Source organism: Phaethon aethereus, assembly GCF_964289735.1.
Source record: "Phaethon aethereus genome assembly, chromosome: 23".
Classification (NCBI taxonomy): Eukaryota; Metazoa; Chordata; class Aves; order Phaethontiformes; family Phaethontidae; genus Phaethon; species Phaethon aethereus.
The window spans coordinates 5,833,793-5,854,863 of NC_138599.1; the positions used below are offsets into that span (position 1 = coordinate 5,833,793).

At 55.5% G+C, this 21,071-nt stretch overlaps 1 protein-coding gene across 1 annotated transcript; it reads right to left on the minus strand.

The window, feature by feature from the left end:
* Positions 1 to 771: 771 nt before the first annotated feature.
* Positions 772 to 19,594, minus strand: ST14 (ST14 transmembrane serine protease matriptase). Its single transcript, XM_082009966.1, has 19 exons — positions 19,416 to 19,594; positions 10,896 to 11,055; positions 10,529 to 10,656; positions 9,855 to 9,925; positions 9,219 to 9,379; positions 8,762 to 8,797; positions 8,183 to 8,420; positions 7,905 to 8,044; positions 7,366 to 7,463; positions 6,709 to 6,818; positions 5,657 to 5,787; positions 5,277 to 5,381; positions 4,190 to 4,297; positions 3,704 to 3,817; positions 3,387 to 3,515; positions 2,815 to 3,001; positions 2,388 to 2,662; positions 1,957 to 2,093; positions 772 to 1,434 (listed from the first exon to the last, which is right to left on the minus strand). The coding sequence occupies exons 1-19, from the start codon at positions 19,470 to 19,472 to the stop codon at positions 1,273 to 1,275; spliced, it is 2,547 nt and encodes an 848-aa protein (XP_081866092.1). The 5' UTR covers positions 19,473 to 19,594; the 3' UTR covers positions 772 to 1,272.
* Positions 19,595 to 21,071: the final 1,477 nt, after the last annotated feature.

Consider the following 21,071-nt stretch of genomic DNA (forward strand, 5'->3'; position numbering starts at 1 on the left):
CAGGGGTCAGTGGTGCTGCAGCATTGTGTGTAAGCGCAGATATGAAAATGTTCCTACACTCTCTTTATGCCTCAGCTTTCTCTACAGTGACTGCAAAGCGATTAAAATCCTCCTGTCTCCAGCAGAAGGAAGTTGGGAGGAACAGAGCAGCCCTGTGCTGCACTCTTCCAGCTGCACCCCGGGGGTGCTTGGGGTGGCTTTTTTCTGCTTTTTCCCCCCACGAGTGCAGGGAAAGCAGAACAAGCTCCTGCCAAGTGCGGGCAGCCAGTCTGACTCCTATAGGTTTCCAGGTAGGAGAGAAGAACGACACCGACAGAATATTAGAAAATATCCCAGTTTATTAGAGCATCTCCACTTCATAGTGTTTTACAAAACGATGTATTTACAGGCAAGGAAGGGGCAAACAACTCAATTGGAGTGTGCTCTGCTAGGGCAAGGAACAGGCTACACCGAAACAAAGTAAAACCGGCACATTCACAAGTCACGTTATTGCATTTTTTTCTTTTCAAGCTCCACCACTGAACTCTGCTTGTCGCAGCGAGAGAGGGGAAGTTGCCGAGTGCGGTGCTGGAGCTGAGAAGATGTGCCAGCTCAACCACAGCGTCGTGTCAAGGCACAGCATGGTAATGCCACCCTGCCCCGGGCTGGAGGCAGGAAAACAAACCCCCGCCTGCACAAGCAGCCCTGTGTCCCTGGGGGTGAGTGACAGCATGTTTCAGCCACACTTCTTTTTGTCTCTGTCCCACAGCCCTGGACTGGGTGTGACCAGAAGCCCAGCCAGACGGAGGAGGGAAGGAGAGCACAGCGTGGGACAAGACCATGGGTAAGAACTTCTCCCCTCTCCTTCTCCCCCCCGCCCCGACTGAGGACCAGAAAAAGGGGTGCGGACGGCAGTTTGAAAACAAACGAAGGAGATGGGACAGGTTCAAAAACAAGCTTTCAGAACGTGTTCTAATAAAGTTTGCCTCTGAAAACAAAGTGTTTGTTTGGTTTTAATTTGATTTTTTTTTATTTTATATGTAAGTTAAAGGGCTGTTCATTGAAGGTGTTGATGGGAGTGGCACTGACTTACCCCCAAGGGGGAATCCTAAGGGCTAAACGAAGCCCTCGGCTCTGGCTGTTCCGTACACACACGGAGTCCCCGGCGAGGTAGAGGGTGGGTTGAAGTTCACAGTAGAGGCTGTGTGCTGCCGGGAGGAAATGACAGTACCCAACATCTCCAGCCGGCTGTGTACAAGAGGTGTCCGCATCCACGCAGGGCCCAGCGTGTCCCTAAAGGCCCGTCTGCTGTTCGATCCAGTCTCGCAGGCTTGTGAGCCGGCTGTAGACTCCGGGCTTGTTTCTCTGCGCGCAGCCGTCGCCCCAGCTCACTATGCCAGCCAGGAACATCCGATTGCTGGGCTCCACGCTGACCAGAGGCCCCCCGGAGTCTCCCTGCACAGAAACAAACGGTAGCATAAGCACCACGACAGTACATTGCGCTAGTGCAAGCTGTTAAAGGAAAGCCCAAAAACTGAGCAAGAAAAAACCAAGCCCTTGGGTGTTACTGATTACGAGTCAGCTGCCTATACACTTCCCTGAATCAAGAAGAAAGTGTACCTGTACCTGAAACTAAGTATGGCGACAAGAGCCAAAATAAAGAGCTAAACAAGAGCCCTCTCTTGCTACCTAAGGCCCTTAAACCTTAAGGTGGGTGGGTGCACTGTTCTCCTAACTGGTGAGACGTTTTCTGAGTCCAAGGTGTGCGTTGGTGGGCTGCAGTTTTTAAGACTAAGTCAGTCGTGCATCGACACAATTTGCTGCTCGTGCCCGAATCAAGGAGGATCCATCATAGTTTTCTCGCAGGTTAAGTGCGGAAGTGCCAGAATAACAAAGGGCTGAGCAAAGGGCCTGTCTGCCTAACTAAGCCTCCTCTTCACGGCAATAAACCCGAGCACTGCCGCACCGCTGCCTTACCTGGCAGGCGTCCACGCCGCCCGTCAGGATCCCCACGCACATCATGCGCGGCGTCAGCTGGTCCGTCAGCAGCTCATTGCACACCGTCTGGTTGATGAGCCGGATTTCTGCTTTCTGCAAGATGGAGGCTCCGCTGCCTGCGAGGTGGGAGGGGCAGCGTAAGTAGAAGCGCGCAGCATTTCCCTCCCCTGTGCGCCTCGTTCGGGCTCTGACCGACCGACTAATTGCCAGGTAAACCCCTCGTTGCAACAACCTGCTTTTCCAGCAGGACCGAGGCGTTAACTTTGTGCGCTCCCAAGGGAAATCGCATTTGATTCTAGGCTCGGGGCAAGCTCACACGTTTAAATCCAGCCAGCCCCCCTTTTTCCTAAAGCCACACGCAAAAATACGTCAACGTGGCCCCACGTTTGCACGGCAACGCCAGCGCTCACCTCCTTCCACGGTTGCTCCCCACCCGGTCACCCACAGGTCCTTGCCCACGGGGAAGTTGTGGGTTGCATCGGGCAGGCAGATGGGCTGGACGACGGAGGAGAAGGTGACGGGGCTCTGCAGCTCCACCACGGCAATGTCGTAGTCATAGGTGAAGTCGTTGAAGTAGGGGTGGGAGATGATGCGCTTGATCTTCCGTGACTGCACGTTGGCACCGTTGCGGTTGCCTTGGTTGGTCAGGCCCAGGTAGGCTGTCCACAGGCTGGGGTCCGAGTACCTGCACGAGGCACGAAACGCAGGGCAGGGTGAAGCCCCGTCTCACGGACGCCCCAGCTCGCTCTCTTAAACGGTTTCCTTGAGACACGCCTGCAAAAACTGGCTCTTCCTATTCAGACAAGTGAAGCGCAACCGCCGGGGGGTCTCGCCTACCTGATGCCCTGCAGCTGCAGGAAGCAGTGCGCCGCCGACACCAGCCAGCTCCCCGAGATCAGCGAGGCCCCGCAGATGTGGCCCTGGCCCTTGACGTGGAGGCTGACCTGCCACGGCCATTCTCCCACTTCCGAGTTCTGCCCGCCGACGATCCGCGACGTCCTCGTGTAGGAGCGGGTCCCGCAGTCTGGGGTAGGGAAGGAGAAGGGGCACTCGGTTACTCCTGTCCCCCCGTCCTTCCCCTGGGATACCTCCCGCAGCACAAGTGCCCCGTCACCCGGGTCGGGGATGGCTGACGCCACCAGCACGGGAGACAAATGCTGAATTTGCTGAAACGTTTACTGGCCCGGTCAGTAATTGTGCAGACAAACCCCTGCATCACCTGCGTAAGCCCCCTCTAAACATCTTGAACGACACCGACCCTCCACAAACTGCTAAGAAGACACCTTGGCTATTTTCAGCTCAAGCCACCGCCCAGAAAACCCCAGGGGCTCTCTCGGCCACACTTTGGTGTTTCTCCGAGGGGCCCGAGCCCAGAAACCCGCGTCCCCTGCCTTCCCCCAGGTACTCACTGCAGTTGTCCTCGTCGGAATTGTCCTCGCAGTCCCGCTCCCCGTCGCACTCCGGGTTCTGCTTGCTGATGCAGCGCCCGCTGCGGCATTTGTATGTGTATTCCTTGCAGGGGACTGTCGTGTGGACCGCTGCAGGCAGGACAAAGGGAGAAGGGTCAGCCCCAGTTCTGGGGAAGTCGTGCTGCTTCAGGAGCCCTTCCCCTCTTCTGCCCATCCCCAGGACATTGCCACCCCGTGAAAAAAAGGTACATGGGGACGCCTGGAAATCCGTAAGAGGCTGCGTTTGAGGGGAGGGCCCCTCCGCAGCCCGTCCTCACCATTGCTGCAGCTGCCCTCGTCGCTGCCGTCCCCGCAGTCATCCTTGCCGTCGCACTTCTGCGCATCGGGGACGCACTTCCCGTTGTCGCACTTGAAGCTGTTGGCGGCACAACCTGGGGAAGGAGCCGCTCCTGAGAGACGGCAGGGCACAACCCCCGGTACCCCGAGCACACGGCTGCGTCCACCTCCCTCACCCCCGAGACGGGCGAAGCCTCTGCAGCTACATTATACGAGCGCGTCCCAGTCTCTCCTTCTCAAAACTGCACACCACCACTGACATCTGCAGCCCTTTCTTTCCCAGGAGCTCGCGTCTCCCACACCTCTGCTCATCCTCGTTTCTCTCCTCCGAGCTCCCGCTCGGGGCTGCTGCGGCCGGCCAGCATTTTGGGTTTCTTCCCTGCTCGCTTCCAGCACTTGCCTTCCTCCGCACCGCCAGCCTCCATCGCCCCCCTCAGCCCTTTCTGCCCACCGGGTGAGTTACTTACTGCACTGCAGCTCGTCGCTGTTGTCGCCGCAGTCGTTCACGTTGTCACAGACCCAGAACTTGGGCTTGCACCAGCCGTTCTGGCACCTGAACTGCTGGTCGGTACAGGCTGAAAAGGGAGAGCGAGAAATCAGGGGAGAGACCCGCAAAGGCACCTGTGGAGACACCGGCGACCCATCCGCCACCGCATCTTCTGCAGCATCACGGGGAAACCCCGGCAGCTCTCCCGGCGAGCACACGGGAACAAGCGCCCCAGAAAAGACCACGACAGCTGGGGGCCATGCCGGCGTACACAAATACACGACGCACGACGCACTTGTGCTACAGCACGGTATTTCTGCTGCTGTGGAGAACTAAAAAACCTGTTTGGAGAGCTGTAACCACCACAGGCAGTTAAGGCTGAAGCTCACGTTACCCCAGCCTAACGGTAGCAGGACAGCCAGAGGCTACAACTCGAGCAAAGTGTTTGCTACAACCGGTGGGAAAGCACCTGAGATAGCCGGAGCACGGTGCTGGCAGTCAGGCCAGCAGCACGCTCCTCCTCGTACAGCCCCTTACCTGCAAAGGAGATCCCAAACCAGGGGATCCTCTCCTCTCGAATTAACTGCCGGCCCTGAACAATAATATTAGCTGTGGGATAGCTCTTTGACGCGCAAAGAAACAACCCCCGTGTATCCCTCAGGTTTTCCAGATGCGCTCTGCAATACCTGCCCGGTTCGGTAACGAAATACATCCCCTTATACCACCCAGCTCAGCCAAGCCCGCAGCAGCCAGGAGGATTAACTAGAAAAACACCTTCCTAGCCCGGGGGGGACTGGAAAGGGAGGGAGATCCCACTGGGAGAGGGCTAGACTAGCAAAAACCCGCAGCTCGTCTGGTGGGAAAGGATCCCAGATTGATGCCCACACCACGTGCCTCTCACCCCGGCCCCGAGGAGCGAGGCAGGCAGGGAGATCGGCAGCTGATCTGCAAAGCCTCAGCACTAAGGCACGTTACCCAGAACAAGCCCAGAGCAAATACCCGCAGCCACCCCGGGGCGGCGCGGCCCTTCCCGTGACGAGCCAAAAAGAAACGAAGGACAGACTTACTGCAGGATCTCTCGTCGCTGCCGTCTACGCAGTCCAGCCACCCGTCGCAGCGCATGCTTCTGTCAATGCAGCGGCCAGTGTTGCAGGTAAACTTGCCAGGGCAGGCTGAGAGGGAAGGAAAGGGATAAAACGACACATGAGCCTTCCAGCCGTCCCCTCTGCCTCCCTTCCCCAAAGCGCACGACGTTCCCTGTGCCTGCTTACAGCATCCAGCGTTAAAAACACCTTTTCCTCAGAACAGAGCAGGAATACAAGGGGGTTTGCAGGAAAATAAGACATGCTCCCACCCACTCCCCTGGAAAAGCGTAAGCGCAGAGGAGGGACGGTCTCCAGGCCTCGGGCAAACCAGTTCCCCCCACAGCCTCAGGGTTTCAACTCACGATCGCTGGAGTCGTAGGACAGGTACTCAGCAGAGAAGCCAGTGTCCGTGTAGGACTGGTCTGAGTGGAACCGGACCTCTATTTTGTTGGTAGTACTGGCCACCACAAACTGGGAGCGCTCCCCGCAGTACCTGCAGGGAGAGAGAGCAAAGATGGACGCAGCGTTGTAGGTCAGCACTGAGCAAAGCGTCCCTCATCCCTCACACACGGGGTCCCTTCACACGCCCAGACAGCTGAAGGGGCAGGAGGGCAGAGAGCGGGTCTGACTCCAGCACAAACTGTCGGACCTCAAGGCCCGCACGCAGGAGCCAAATTCAGCTGAAGGTTTGGGTCAGTTGCAAACGCCAAGCTGCGCCCTCGGAAACGACCGGGAGCGAGTTCGTCCAAATTGCCGCTCGACACAGCGACGTCTCTGATCTCAGAGACACTGTGGCTCCGGATCCCTGGAGCCCCTACAGCCGCAGGACCCCGTCCCATCCAGGCTGGTAGGCACCACACCAGCACTGCTGCAGGACCTGGCCAGGGCCACAGATGCAGGTGCTGGCTTTGGAACCCTCTCTCTTTGAGGAAGGGTCAGCTCCCTTGCCCGAAATGTTGTCAAACGACACTGCTCGCTTCCCCTACGCAGTACCAAGTTGTCTTTTCGGCCCAGCTCACGCTAACAGCAAACGGTAAATGTAACGGTAAACACCTCACGGAAGGTGACGCAGTCACCCTAGCAATGGAGATTGGCTCATTCCAGCAAACCCACGCCAGGAGTTCCTGCCTTTCTGCAGGTGACGCAACGTTCCGCAGCATTTGGGGGGATTCAGCTGCAACAAACTCGGGGTCTAATCCCCAGAAACAAGCGTGCGGCTCCCCTCTCACCACGGGGCGTCGAGCTACGAGAGCAGGTCAGACCCACGCAGCCTCCTGCCTCTTCATATCCCAAAGAGCACCAGCACGCTTGTTCCCACAGCAAGCTTAAGGAAAGCACAAGGTGCCACGTAACTAAACGCAGCCCCTCCACTCCAAGGGCCAAAGCTGTGGGCCAGGCAGCGCCCGACGCCTACCTCGTGCTGTTGATCTGCACGTAGTCCTTGGTGCAGGAGCTGACCGGGATGCCGGGCTCCAGCACAAAGAACGTGTTGAAACGCACCTTCACGTTCTTCTTCGAGGGAACCTGCAAAGGGAAGCAGAGTCAGCGGCATGTTGTTTCCTGGAGCACAGAAAATGGGAATAAGTTTCACGGGAAAAGGGTTGTGTTTGGAGGGAGGACCGAAGACAACTGAAAATGGAGAGAAGTCCATTTTCCAGGAGGAAAAGAAACGCCTTCCCAAAAGTCACTCCAACTCACCCCGGCCCCAGGATGCCACATCAAACCGGCACACAGAGGCGGCGTTGAAGCCAGATCTCTGTCAACAGTGCCCGTTCTCTCAGGGCAGAAGGTTCCCCCCCAGCACCAGTTCTGCCAGCAAGTGACTGGCCTGTCCCAAAGCCCACGTGCTCTAGCGCTTTTTCTGTGAAGCTACAGTGATCGGGGGTGTCACGTGGCGTCCGGGCCTCTCGCAGCCTCTTCTGCCTTTGGCACCAGCTCCTAAAGCCTCCCTTCAGCCGTGCCAGACCCTAAGTCTCTAGGCAGCGTCTGCCGTGAGCTCGCTTGCGCCGTCTCCTGCCTAAGGAAGTCCATTTGACAGACTAATTAAGGCAAAGAGAGCACCCCGTCTTACCTCTATGTTCCAGACACAGTCCATGGCTGGAGGGTAGTGTGCCGGGTAATAGGGAGTCGTGAAGGTGCCGCTCTCTCCTTTCAGAGTCCCACCGCAGACTAGAAGATAAGCAGGAAGATGAAAACAGGTTAGAGATGCAAAGAGACGTGGTTTTCCCAAGCCTTAGCTGGCTACCGCCCGAGGCAGGAAGGGAGGCAGACGCAACAGCCTCTAAGAAGGTTAAGTCGATCTCTGGAGACAGCAGCTCTGCTCCGAGGCTTGGAGAGAACCCAGGAGATCAATTAGGTGCTTCCTGCGTACATCAATCTGCATCTCTAATCCAACGTAATTCTTATTTCGTCCTCCTCAAGGGACATCGTTACGGCAGCCAAGAGCACCTTGGGCAAGACAAGCTCCAAGAGCCAAGACGTGACCTGCTTCCAGGTCTCCCAGCCCTGGAAACATCCCCGGCAAAGTGACTGCGGCCACAGCTGCGCCTCCCTCTTCAGTTGCCCGCGGCACGGAGAGGTGGGGTGAACCGGGCCGAGGCCTCTGCTCACCTTTCATCTTCGGGAGCTGGAAGAACTCAGCCTTAAAGCCGGGGAATCTCCCCTCCTTGTTGGTAACAAACGTGATGAGCATGACGTTCTGGGAAGACAGGAAGGTCAGGTTGTAGGAAGGGGCATAATTCCCACAGAGCCTAGGAAGTAAAGGACAAAATCCGTTAGTCCCCTCTGAGCAGGTACAGGAGCTCAGTTACCAGCAGGACTTCTCAGTATCGCCCTGCCGCGTGATGCCAGGACGCGGTGCCCTACAGACAGCTAACGGGGACATTCACCTGACCAAAGCGTGGGGCTCCACGGGGCTCAAAGAGTTGTACACCTTGATGTAGTCACCGTTGTCTGTGCACTGCTCCAGCTCCAGCGTCCTGAAGGTCAGGCTGATGATGGAGTTGGCGTCCGCCCTCAGTGCCCAGTAGCAGAGCGCATTGTTGGGGTACGGGCTGTTGGGGAAGCCCGGCGTGGTGAAACTGGTGATCTCCCCTTCCTTGGCATGGAGGGCAAACATGCAGCTATCTGCGCACGAGAGCAGGGAAGAGTTCACAAGGCAAACGAGGAGGTTCTGCCCTGCCTTTCCCTGAGATGCAGAGTGGGGCAACCTGGGGAGACGCCTCTTGCAGGGAGCACCCTTGCTTATCTCCCTCCATCTACGAGGTGGAACACCACTGGGGAAGCCAGGGCCACCCACTACTGCTAGATAACGGCAAGGCCTATGCCACAGTCTGGCCGACCCCAAACCAGCTTCAAGCAGCACACGGAGGTCTGCAGAGCACCTCTCCTCAGGCCCTTCCCCATCCCACATGGGAAATTGCCACCACGAAGAGGCCATTACAAGATTGAAGAAGAACTGTACTTACTGTCCCGAGCGGAGTAAGCTATGCTGGGGTCGACAGCTGCAGGAGAAAACAGAGCTGTTGTCATCCTTTGGGCTGCGGACAGTCCCTGGGACCCGCATTGATTTGGTCTTGCTTGCAAGCTGGCTGGGGGACACTGCTCCTGCCTGGGCTCGGGGGAGCCGAGCGACCACGCGTTTCCTCTGCAGGAGGGAGGGTTCATCCCTGTCCCTCTCCAGATGGGCTCAGAGGAGAATGCAGAATGTTCGAGCCAAGGGGAGGGGTCCGCACAGCTCCCCCCAGTCTGCACAGCCCATCAAGGCAGCGCTGTGAAAGCCAGGTCTTTACACACACCCTTAGAGTGGTCCCTGCGGCCGAAGGCACCCAAAGGGAGGGCCGCGACCAGCAGCTTACCCCTCCAGCAAAACGTCCCCTCCCCAAGTCCCACGCAGAGCCCGGGGACGGCGAAGCCAGCACTCACGGAAAGCAACGACCGATTCCACCTTCAGCGTGGGGTTTCGCAGGCGGGGATTCCACCTCTGGACCAGGCTCTGCTTGTCCGCCATCGCCTTGTCCAGTCTCTCCTCCCGGTACTTGGGGACGAGGAACTCCGACCAGTAGTAGGCAATGACGCTGCCTTCGCTGCAGGGGAAAGGCAATTACGGGCTGAGAGCAAGGACGGAGGCAGGAGGGCTTAAGTACCGGTAGAAGAAGAGGCCAGGCTACTTGATGAGCCATTTTTGGAGGATGGCCATAGGGAAGGGAGGGTCTCGATGGTAAGTTAAGCAAACTTTGTGCCCAGCAAAGACCCCTGCCAGCCCAGGAAGTCCCTTTCAAAGCCACCAGGCACCATCCACTATGGTTCACAGGGCTCTGGTGCACCATAGCTGCATTTTCCCAAGGCATCTCCCTCAGCACACAGTGATGAGGACTGGCAGAAAACAATACGCATTTTCAGGTCGCTTTTCACCGCCCACACTTTTTTGTGTCACTCAGGATGACTTACTGAGGTGAGTCCATGCCCAGCAGCCCAGGAACGAGGGCATTTGGCTGCGTGACACCCCAGCATCGCCCTCCTCCACTCCCAGACAGGGCTCAGACAGTGCCTAACACTCACCTGAAAGCAGTTATCACTGTCTCTTTGTGGTAAGGGCCAATATCTGCATGATTCCTGTAGATCTCCTCCACCTGAAAGGTTTAGAGAAGTGTGTTCAGCACATCGAGAAGGAAGGAGGAGGAAAGGCTAAAGACAGACAGAGCTTCAAGCCTGCTATGGAAAATCAGGGCACATACCCGGCATCCCTGAACGCAGGAACTTGAAGGAAAGAGAGGAAGAGAGAGAGTTGAGAGTCCCAGAAGCACCCAGACCTGCGCTCCACAGCCTGCTCCGACTCAGCTCACCCTGCTCTTCCCTGGGGGAGGCACAACGAATACCTCAGTCTGAGGGGAAAGGGGAGACCAGCCACAGCTTCAGCACGGAGGGCAGACACCCTCCTGCCTCGGCTCCCAGCCCCGACTTATCCACCGACCCTGGGATTTGCCCAGTCAGCTTCCTACGGCACATGCTGGGTTGCAGAGGCAGGGAGACGCCGTGGCACTGGGCTGGAGCTGTGATGCCAAGACCCAGCTTAAAGGCAGGCTCCCCACACCCAGCCCAGTGTGGCACGGCGAGCGGGGAGAGCCGAGAGGAGCGAGAAAGCTCCAAACAGTCTTACATGCAAGATCCCCGTGGCCACGGGGCAAGAGGGAAAAGTCCTGCTCACAGGAGGAGGAGTGTAGGAAACTTCTTACCGTGCTCTTCACCTTCTTGGCCAGCATGATGAATTCCGGCGAGCTGGAGTTCTCGTAAGCGTCAAGGAAATCCCAGTTCAGAACCCGCAAGTGGCCATTGAAAACCTTCTGGACGGGCGCGTTCCTGTCTGGAAGGCAACAGTTCAGAGTCAGAAAGGGCAGTCAGGGCTGGGACCGTGGCACAGCAGGTCCCCAGTGACAGCAATCGGGGCAGGGGGATGGAAATGGTGTCCCCCCCCAATTCCCGGAGCCTTCCTGGAGCTAGAGAGGGCACACGTGAGCCACACAGGATAACGAAGCTTTTCCACGTGGATATGCTCCCAGGGTATTGCCCCACACACCACCACCCACCAGACATCACACTCACATTTGAAGTGCCAAACCAGGAGGCCAGTGACGAGAGAGATGAGCAGGAAAAACACGATCATGACGGTGATGACCACCCGCCGCTTTGGGCCGCGCTTCTCCATCTTCTTGGAGTTCATGGCAGGGAGGAACTCCACTCCTTCATCCAGGTTGTTCATGTCCTAGGACAGGAGAGAAAGCGGGATGGTGGAAAGGCCGTTCCCAAAGCCTGGTTTGGAGAGGTCCCGCCATGAACCGTGGCAGCTTGCCATCGCTGAGAGCACACGGCATGCCTCGGCGTTGGCAGCTCCGCAGCCACCCCACGGCAGGACAAACCCTGAGGGATTTTGCTTTGCTTTTCCACACACCCCTAATTCCTTTTTGGACCTAATACCCGGTGATCAGCTCAAGTAAACTCAGGGCCGAGTCCACACACCTCCCGTGACCGTGGTAGGTCACAAGCCCGCAAACCCCAAGATCTCTGCCTGCCGGCAGATGAAACTGCAGACAAAAATTCGCCCCTGCGAAGCGCTCGCTATGTCGCTATATGTGTGTCACCCACAGCTCGTGGGGCACAGCACGCTATAAATAGCATTCCTGTAAGAGAAGAAACCGAGGTACTTCCTCCCTTTACATTTGCACAACTCTCTGGATGTCTCCTGGGCTAACTCCTGCGTTTCTGCTTGGGATTTCCCATTCAGCGCGAATACCGATTAAAAGAAATAAACCAAAAACCTTTGGTTTATCATCCGACCAGCCAGACCCTCAGGACAAGGTCAGGAATGAGGAACAACAGCCGTAGTGCAGAGCTCTCACTGCTATCACTGCCCCATGGCGGGCTGGGTGAGGAAGAGGAAGGTCTCTGTGGCGGTGCAGAGCCCTGCATCAGCTTGCAAAACCCTCGGTGCCCCTGGGCGTCGCTCTCTCGCACCTCTGGCTTACCTGCCCTCCATCCTCGCCCTGCTCGCATACCTGCACCTCCAGCCCGGGGTGGGAATCAGAATGGCTGCAGACTCACATGTTTTCAGGGGACGCCACGCAGCCCAGAGCATCCTCGGCACAGGCAGATGTCGGGGGGCCCCCGGATCCGCACCCGCCACCCCGGCGCTTCCTCTCCTCCCCGGAGCTGGGGAGAGCAGACCACATCTTCTGCTTTCTTCTTGTGCCCCCCTCGGGTAGGACGGGCTCTCTGCCTGCTGCAAACTGCCCAAAGCACGAGGATGCCTCGCTGCTCCGGCCACCACCTTGCCATTTTCCCCTCTCCTGAGCCTTACCGGGCGTCCAGCAGCTTCCTGGGCAGCGGCATGGGGACAGCAAGAACGCCACAACTCAAAGTGGCCCAAATTCGCCGCGCTCCATTGCGTTCCTGCGCTCCGGCAGGGGACACATCGTCCCCGCAAACGTGATGCCGGGTCAGATGCTGCCTGTCCTCTCTCAGCCCAGGGCTGACACAGACGTACGCTAACAGCTCGGGCTAATTTGATGCAAATGGCACAAGCCCCTAAAAGTCAGGAAAAAACAACCAGCAAGGGGAATGCTGTCAACAGAGGGACCTCTGAGCCCCTGCGCTCCCGTGCAGAGCCAAGCGATGAGCCATCCTCGCTGCGCTTCCCTTAGAGGCAATGGCTTCACCCCCTTACCTTTCCTAAGCCCCGCTTTGCCGGGAGGCCCAGCTCCTACTTGCATCATTCCCCCACTCCTTTTGCCCTTTTCTTCACCCAATCTCTGCCCTCGCCTCCCCCCCGCCACACCTCACCAAAGCCTCTCCTCCCTGTGGTATTCGCCCAAGGCCCTTTACAAAAGAAAGGGACGTGGCAGGCACCTTACCCTACATTTTTGTAAAGGACTCTGTAAGTTTAATCCTCTGCAAACACTTACTAGAAGGCCACCAAGACCAGAGCAACCTACCGGTTTTCACACCATCTACTCTCAGAATAATCTGAGTTTATCATTTGGCAGTTCTCCACTACAGCATGGGTAAGGCAGCCTTCATTCATTTGTGAGATTTACTGCCTAGAGCTGGGCAAAAAAAAAAAACCAACAAGGTGAAGCACACCACCTCTGAGGTGCCAGGCTGTTTCTATCACCAACATCCAGCCACCGCCAGAAGAAACAAAAGACCTGGCAGGGCCACAGAGAACAATCCCACGGGAGATGCTCTGATTCCTGTTTGGCTTCCATGGTTATACAGGACAAACTTAAAAATGTAACCCAAGGAAACTTCAAAAGAGAAGAGGCACAAAATAAAGCTTAAGTACATAGAGACATCCTAAATGAAGACGCTCCTCCATCAAAGTCAAGATTGCGTGGAGTTTGACGCACCGTCTTCGAAATAGCCATCTGGCTCCCATCAGTTTCCAAAGAATGAAAGAAATAGCCCCAAACCAAGTAAAGAAAAGAAACCGGCCACATATTCCGCAAGCATCTCCCTTCTTCCACCGTGAGACAGCTCGCAGCACCAAGCCTTCCCAAGACTTCCAATGCATTGCTGCTTTAAGCAGAAAGAGAAGTATTTAATTCTCTTCTAAAATCCGCAGGAGCAGCGGCAAGAAAACAACCTCAGGGGCTTAAATGATATGTCTGTTCATGCGGCAGCAGCTTTCCCAGACCTCCTGGGGTCAGTGAGGAACAACCGCCTGCCCCCAGCTCGCAGGGGGAAGACAGCGTCTCCGTGTGCTCCGAGTAACAATTTTTGGGCACCAGCTGGTAAACTTTGGCCTTAATAACACACTCCCCTGGCAGGCTGGATTCAACTCGATGGCATTGCTTCCCTGAAAGAGGGATCACGCACTTTTTGCACGAGAATGGTAACGTTACAGGGCAGTAGCAGCAGGAAAACAGCACAATGAGATCAGGTCTCCTCTGGCTACCAGGAGAGCAAAGAAAATCCTGTTTTCAAATCCTATGCCCTTCAGCTGAGGGTACCTTCAGCCCTCTGCAAAATTCTCAAGATTCAGTTTCACCAAACTGCCAGAAAAAAATGGGGCTCGGCTACAAGCAGGAGATACTGCTGTACAAGGCGAGACTGCACAACACTCTGGCTGATCCACTTGAACATCCTCTTCGAGCTAAAGGTTGTGTCTTTGCAGAGAGAAAACTCTTAAGACGGGAGCAACTGATCGGTGTGATTAAATCCGAAGGAAAACACAGCTCCCCTCTGCCTCCAACACACAGAAACACACGCAGCGCTCCTGCGGCTGCAGCGCGACCAGAGGAAGTGAGGCAAGAAAACTCACCATCCAATCTTTCTTTAGACGATTTCTCTCCTCTTCTTGGAAAACAAGGATGAAAGATCTTAAACCTGCGAGAGTTTACAGCACGCCCTTGTCATTTTGTTCTTGCTGCAAAGCTGACACGGCAGTGACACCCATGGTACCGAGAGAAATTAAAGAAGTGTGGGGACTCCCAGGAGGTGATTTTTGTTATTACTCCTGTAGAAGGTGCAGAAGCAGCCACCGGCACTGTTACTTGCCAGAAGTTACCCAGTGATTAGTGGCAGGTATGAGACTGGATCCAAAGCGGTTTCCCTTCCTGCGCTCTGCTTTGTATTCCACAACCCCTCCTCCTCCATCCTCATACCTTATATACACCATTATATTCCCCAGCCAACTTGTGTGAAGCTGCTTTGAGGAGCCGTCACGTGTCGCAGCCTGGGTAAGCAACAGCGATCCCTGCAAAATATCTTCTCAAAACAAGGCAAAGGATCTGAAGCATCCCCCAAGCACTACAGGAATGCCAAGTTGGGTTGTGCCGGGAAGATTTCAGACGAGGTCCCGTGTCCTGACCTCTGAGTAAGAGGCTGAATCTTCCCTGCCCACACTCAGCACGAAAAGCACCCGTTTGACCTTGGTACCAGACTCGTCGTGGCTCAGCCTCTGCTCCGCTCACTCACTGTGCTGCACACCCCCTTCGCTGCCCGCGGGGAAAAAGACCTCCTCTGCAGTGCTGGTCACCGTCCTCTAAGCTAGGCAGAAACCAGATGGAATCAGAAGCAAGGCGGGCTCGAAAGATCATAGTTAGATCAAGCAAAAGACGACGACAGTTTTAATCTCCTTTAGCTAACGGTTGCTGCACGTTTGCCTCGCACGTGCTGAATGGTCCATCGCAAGAGAGGATCTGAAAGCATGTCCTGCTCTCACCTTGTCCATGATTCCCCATGAAACCGTCTCCAGCCCAAAGTGACTCAAGGCCTGACTCTCTTACCCTTCTCAAGGAAACTAGTCCAATAAACATTGCTAACAGTAAACCTTCCTTGATATTCTCTCTGCCTTAGTCACAGGTTCAGTTACTTCCTCTTGCTCCTCCTCGCTCAGCCCTCACCTTCATCACGGGGCTCCCCATGGCAGGATTCCGGTCACAGCGTCAGCCTGGCCGGCGTGGCTACCGCGGCCACGCGGTGCCCTGGTGAGAAAGCCACATGCCAATCAAGTGAAAGGGTCTGAAAGATGTTGCCCCATTTCTTCCACGCCTCAGTTTCCCCTGGAATACAGACTCCATGAGGAAATCTGGAAAAGGAGAGCGCACAGATATATTTATGTAGGGCTTGGAGGTCTCCTGCACGCAACTCTTCTGTGCAGACAGCTCAAAAGAGAAGTCTTGTGCGTAAGCAAACCTCCCCACTCCTCCATAAGCCAGCCGCACGATATATTTTTAGACAGCAACCGCACTCTGCCAGACTGGACAAACCAGATGCAGAAGTGACTAATTCTGTCAGCAGGAAATTCAGCAGGCACAGGGGGATGGTGGGAACTGCCACAGTCGACTCTGGACTGCAGACGCTCACCGGAAAGCAGAGATAGCCTCCTGCAAAGGGGGATCCCAGAAAGGCTAGGATGTGCCGCGGGGTACGGCTCTCCAGCAAGAAGATTTCTGGGATGCGTACAAAGCGGAGTCCGTCTGGGATCAGCATCTCCCATAGCGGCTCGTTTCTGGCTTGTTTCGCGGTTCCGGCAAGACAGCTTGACGTGGCCTGGGCACCAAAAGCCCTCGCTGCTCCCCCCTCCTCCAAAATAGGTGGCCCATCTCTCGCTCGGTGCCTGTGTCTAGCTCACTGGGCCCTGACCCACAGAAGGACAGGGCTCCTGGACACTAGTTTATCGCCGCTGGTTCACTTGTTTGTCCGGCACGAGGCAGCTATGAGATTCAGCTGCTTCCCTTGACCTTTATCACATTCCATCCTCAGCTGGTCGGCCACAGGACTGCTCGGGGCCAAAGCCGTACAGATCGCAGACGGTAAGAGCAGTTGTGCAACCGAGGCAGTCTCACTGCGAAAAACCCACTGTCTGGCACTAACGTACACGGGCAAGCAAAGGAACCCAGAAAACACAAACCTGGAGGTGGCCTGGGGAGGTCTCAAATGAGGAAGAGTCATCGGACGACACGGCGAGACTCTTGCCGGGTAATTACACCCTGCAGATCCCAGCCTGTGTATCCAGCAGGCAATTCCCACCTCCCCTTTTCCAGCCACACCTGCCTCAGGTGGTGTTCAATAGAAACTGAAACAAATATCACAGGAGAAACGAGAGGAATGAAATCTGTCGGCTCATCAAGCAGCTCAGGACACCGCCAGCCGAGCACAGAGCTTGGGACACCCCGGCCTTTGAGATCGACGGGCTGGTGCAGAAAGAGCCAAGAAAGTTTTATTTTCAAAACCTGAGGTTTCCCAGATCATACTGAAAGCTAACACCAGCTCTGTGGCGCCAGCGTAAGGGGAAACAGCCCATTTCCCATAGGGAAAAAACCTAAAAGATCTAAAAGCTGCTGACACACGGTGTGTGCACAGCGTGCTACTCGCTTCACCTGAGCAGCTCAAGTACAGCTACGCAGCTCTTGAGACAAGCTCCCACACCGACTCTTGCTGCAAACCCCGACACTCCTCCAGAGGATCTGGTAAGAGTAGTCTTCTCACTTCTCTTCTTATTCTTGATAAGAATACATGGAAACGGCGCAGATAAGAGCTAAGTTTCCGTAAGGCATGCATCCCAACACGGGCACTAAAGCACTGAAGAAACTTTGCATATTCTTTTTCGTCTTCAGTTCCTTATTAAGGGCAACGACACTATAAAATGATGACATGAGAACTAACGAGGGAATATGAAGCAGGAAATAAAGGACACAGAGTCCTCCAGACATTCTACCTTCCAGGCACAGAGGGCGAGTGCAATAGTGAAAGACACAAGTCATGCACGCTTATTTGACACACCAATTTCGAGCTCAATCCTCTACGGCATTCAATCACCTTGTGACCACCCTGAATCATACAAGAAACCAAATTCCTCTAGGTTTATTACAGAAGAAACTGAAGTTAATGTCTGCACAGGACAGCGCAGGCTTGGCTTGCTGCCCTGCACCAGGCTTATCAGTGCAGCTGTGTCACGCAACACAGCAGCTCAAAAAAAGCAACCACGCTCCTAAGTGTGTTTCTGTTGCAGCAGAGACTTTTACACGTAAGACTTTGCAGCTCTTGGGGAAATAAAGCTACCTTACAGGTATATACAGGCTTGATATATGTAGCTATGAGCCACTTATGTCCCAAGACCAGAAGAGAAACACGCCACAGATACAAACAGCTTATTTAAAACACTCTTACATCTTTCCTGGTACAGAAAGTACTGTCTGAAAAACAAAAACGCCCTCCAGCAGCTTAGCAAAGCCAGCTGCGCTCCAGACCTCGATGAAACATGCCACGCTCATCATTACATGTCGCCCACGCTCTTGACCGACTCTTAGTAGTTTTGAGGTGGATGTGGCCCATGACATTTGAATGCTTGGAGCCGGCACCGGGGGAAACACCAGCATCTCCGACCAGGCAAAGCCTTTGTCTGGCAAACCCATCACTCTTAGCTGCTCCCCCCTCCGCCCTGGCCCATCGCTCGGATATGGCGGCGCGTTATTCGCAAGGCTGGCCCCGGCGGCCTTTGGATGGAAACGGCACATTCTACCCTGGGCAAAGCGAGAACCTTTGCTCCGACACCTTCCCCGCAGCCAGGCCCTCAAAAACACTCTTGCTGCTCCCTTGATGGTTTTACAAAGTGATCTTTTGTTTGCTGAGCAAAGGTCTGGCAGGCTCTCGATCGGCCTCAGCCTTTTTCTCGTCGTGCCTTCCTTATCCCCGTTTGCCTTTGGCACCAACAGCAGCAAAACTGGCCTGAGCAGCAGCTCACCCGCCAGCCGCTACCCAGGAGAAAAGCTCTGCACCTTCCCGAGGAAGAGGAGTAGCTTCTCCTCACCGTGCCCAAGAACTGCCGCAGCTCCTTCGCCACCACAGGAGGAGACGCAGTCATTGCAAAACGACTCACATTTGCTCCGCTGTCATATTTATAGGGAGCCAGGTCCAACGACAGTTGGTCCACGAGGGACAAATTCCTCGGGATGTTAACTGCCAGGAGGGCAGGTACCATCTTCGGGGAAGTCCTCCCAGATCAGATCAGCTCCTCTTGGACTGATGCAGGGCGAAAACTGATCCAGAACCAGGGGAAAGGACCTGGCACGCTGCTGCCCCGGCGTGAAGGGACTCGCTCAAGCACTTGGCCCTGCTGTAAAGACACACCGGCACACCAGCCTTTTTGCCAGGAGAACAAGCCAGGCAGGGAAGATCATGCTGCGTGCAACCGTGTCACCTCGACCCGGCCAGGGATCAAGGAGCTTGAGCTGAACGCTATCAGCGAGAGCATCTCCTTCCCGCTGCTGGCAGTCACCGTGGCCCTGACACACGCAGGACAGCAGGAGGAGACTTTTTCTTGCTGTAGGCCAGCTTTCTGATCGGCGCTAAAACTGTTAGCTCCTCTGCCGCTGCCAGGTAACAACCGCTAAAGCCAGGCTTCAGAGACCGACACCAGAGAGCCTGCCGGCGTGCTTTAAGCTAAAAGCCCAGTTTTGAAACGTCTCCGTGGCACAGAGCAAGCTCTGGAGGTGCAACCCAAAAACAACAGTCCCCGCCTGACCCTCAGCTAGGAAGACCTACAGGAAAAGCCAAAGACCGTGGCTTAAGCTCGCTCAAGTTTCAAAGCACACTGATACCGCATCAGTTAATTAATGAAGCCCCAAAGCCCTCGGTTAAAGTCAGACCTTCTGACGGCTCGAACAGGTTTAGTTAGATCTGTTGCTAAACAACCCAGAGCCACGCGCTGCCAACAGTTCACCTCTGCGTAGTTTATCTTTACTCACGTCCCCAGCGCCTAGCTTAAGCCAAAATCAAAACCGTCAGAGCGATGGTAGCGCTGACATCGAGGCGGTCCAACATCGGCGCAGACCGCTGCATCGCGACCGGCGGGGATTTTCACTTTCCCGAAGCTGGTTTGTTTTTTTTTTTTCCCCCGCTCCGCTGGGCTCGGCAGCGTCCCCCAGATGGCTTCTCCTGACCTTATCCAATGGCGGAGGGGGAGCGGGAATCTCCCGCGCTTCCCAAGGGATCTGGAGCCGCTCCGGTCTGTCCTGACCCGCAAGGAACCGGAGCGAGCGGAGGACGAGGCGACCCGGCGAAAGCCTCTCCGCTTTTGCGAGAGCCCCGCCGTCCCCCCCCGGCACCGGGTGCCGCTCTCACCTGCGGTTGGGCGCTGTACCTCATGCCGGCACCGGCGGCCGGGGGGCCCCGCTCCATGGCGAGGGCGGCTGCCGCGCCGGCTCAGGCCGCCATGGCGCGGTCGCTCCTCGCCTCGGCGCGGCTCGGCACGGTGCCCGGCCCCTCCTCTCCGCGCTCCTGGCAGGTGCGGGAAGACGGAAACACCCCACGGGTCCTCCGCTGACGCTCCCGTGTCCGGCTGTGGCTCCCGTTTCACAGGCGTTTGTGGGAAAATGAAGGAAAACGTCGCGCCTGAAAAGGCGTGCCGAAAAGCCCCGCGCAGGCTCTGCGTCATCCGAAGAGATTCTTTTGCCGTGTGCTTGGCTTTAGTGAATGAAACCAGAAAAATCTGTCTTTTACCAACGCAAGCCGCCCCGCGGTCAGCGGGAGGGCTTGCTAGCGCTCGCCTACACACCCATTTCTAGGGCAAAGCTTTATGTACCCAAGGTCTCAGCTCCTCTTGGGTGACAACTACTATCATGCTATGAAAGCCCACTGCAAAGAGGGCACTCTCCAGCATGCACAGGCACTTTAGCCCCCGTGACGTGCCCGCTGTTCCCAGAAAACATCTGGTACACTGCGGGGCTGCCAAAGCAAAATCTTCCCTGTATTTATCCCAGCCTGAAACCTGCCCTCAGCTGGGCTGCAGCCCTTTAGGAATGAGCCATCTCTTACCAAACAGAGAAGACCAGATGCAAAATGAGAAGCCACACAGCAGTACAGCAGAAATTGCACGTGTATCCAAATCTGGCACTCACAAAGTGTTTCTCCCATACCAGCAACAGCTCCCGGGGACTCTGCAGTCTAATATTAAACAGTGCCCCAGAGAAGAAAAGGAGAGAAAAGTGGCAAAGCCCTGGGGTTTGAGAATGCTCTAAGGCAGGTTTAAAAGAGGGCTTTTAACACTGAAATCTGCATTCCTGACACAGTCTTACTCCATCATTTTCCCCTTCTTGGAAAGATAAGTCCGTCCCCTCCACTCCAATATTTATATTTCTCACATTCAAGAGTAAGTCAGGATTAAAGATAGCTGCACCAACATCATCTCTCTTGGAAAGCATCTCCCTTTCCCTTCTCTGTCTTACATGTGATAGTCTATACCAACATGCGCTATGCCTGTCAATCTACGTGAAGGCTGAACTGGCCATCCCACTGCTGATCTGAACCCCTTCACACCAACTGCATCCAGCCCTGACACTGATTTTTTCCACATCCGGACATTTAAATTTCCCAGAAAGCTGTTTTTGGTGCAGCAGGAGCTGCCCACCAATTCACATGCCGCAGGCAGATGCTTGCTGGGTTACCTTTGTTTCCCCTTGCTCTAAAATGTCTCCTGCAGAGTGCAAGTCCTGCGTCCCTTTTGCAGGTGTTTCTCTACGGGGAAAAAAGAGACCGTGTGAGGTCTCTTATCCTGCTGTTTTCTCTTTAAGGTGGAAAATAGAACATAACTTCTGTGCTCTTACAGAAATACTTCTGCCACCTCCTCTGCTCCCTCATCCCTCAGCTACCAGAATCCCACCCACTCACTAAGCACCACACAGCAGGAAGTATCTCCGGATTTAAGGTATTCCCCTTCAAGAGGTGGCTTTGTTAGTCAGCCTGCTGAAACTACCCAGCTGGCTGATGTCAGGAGCTGCT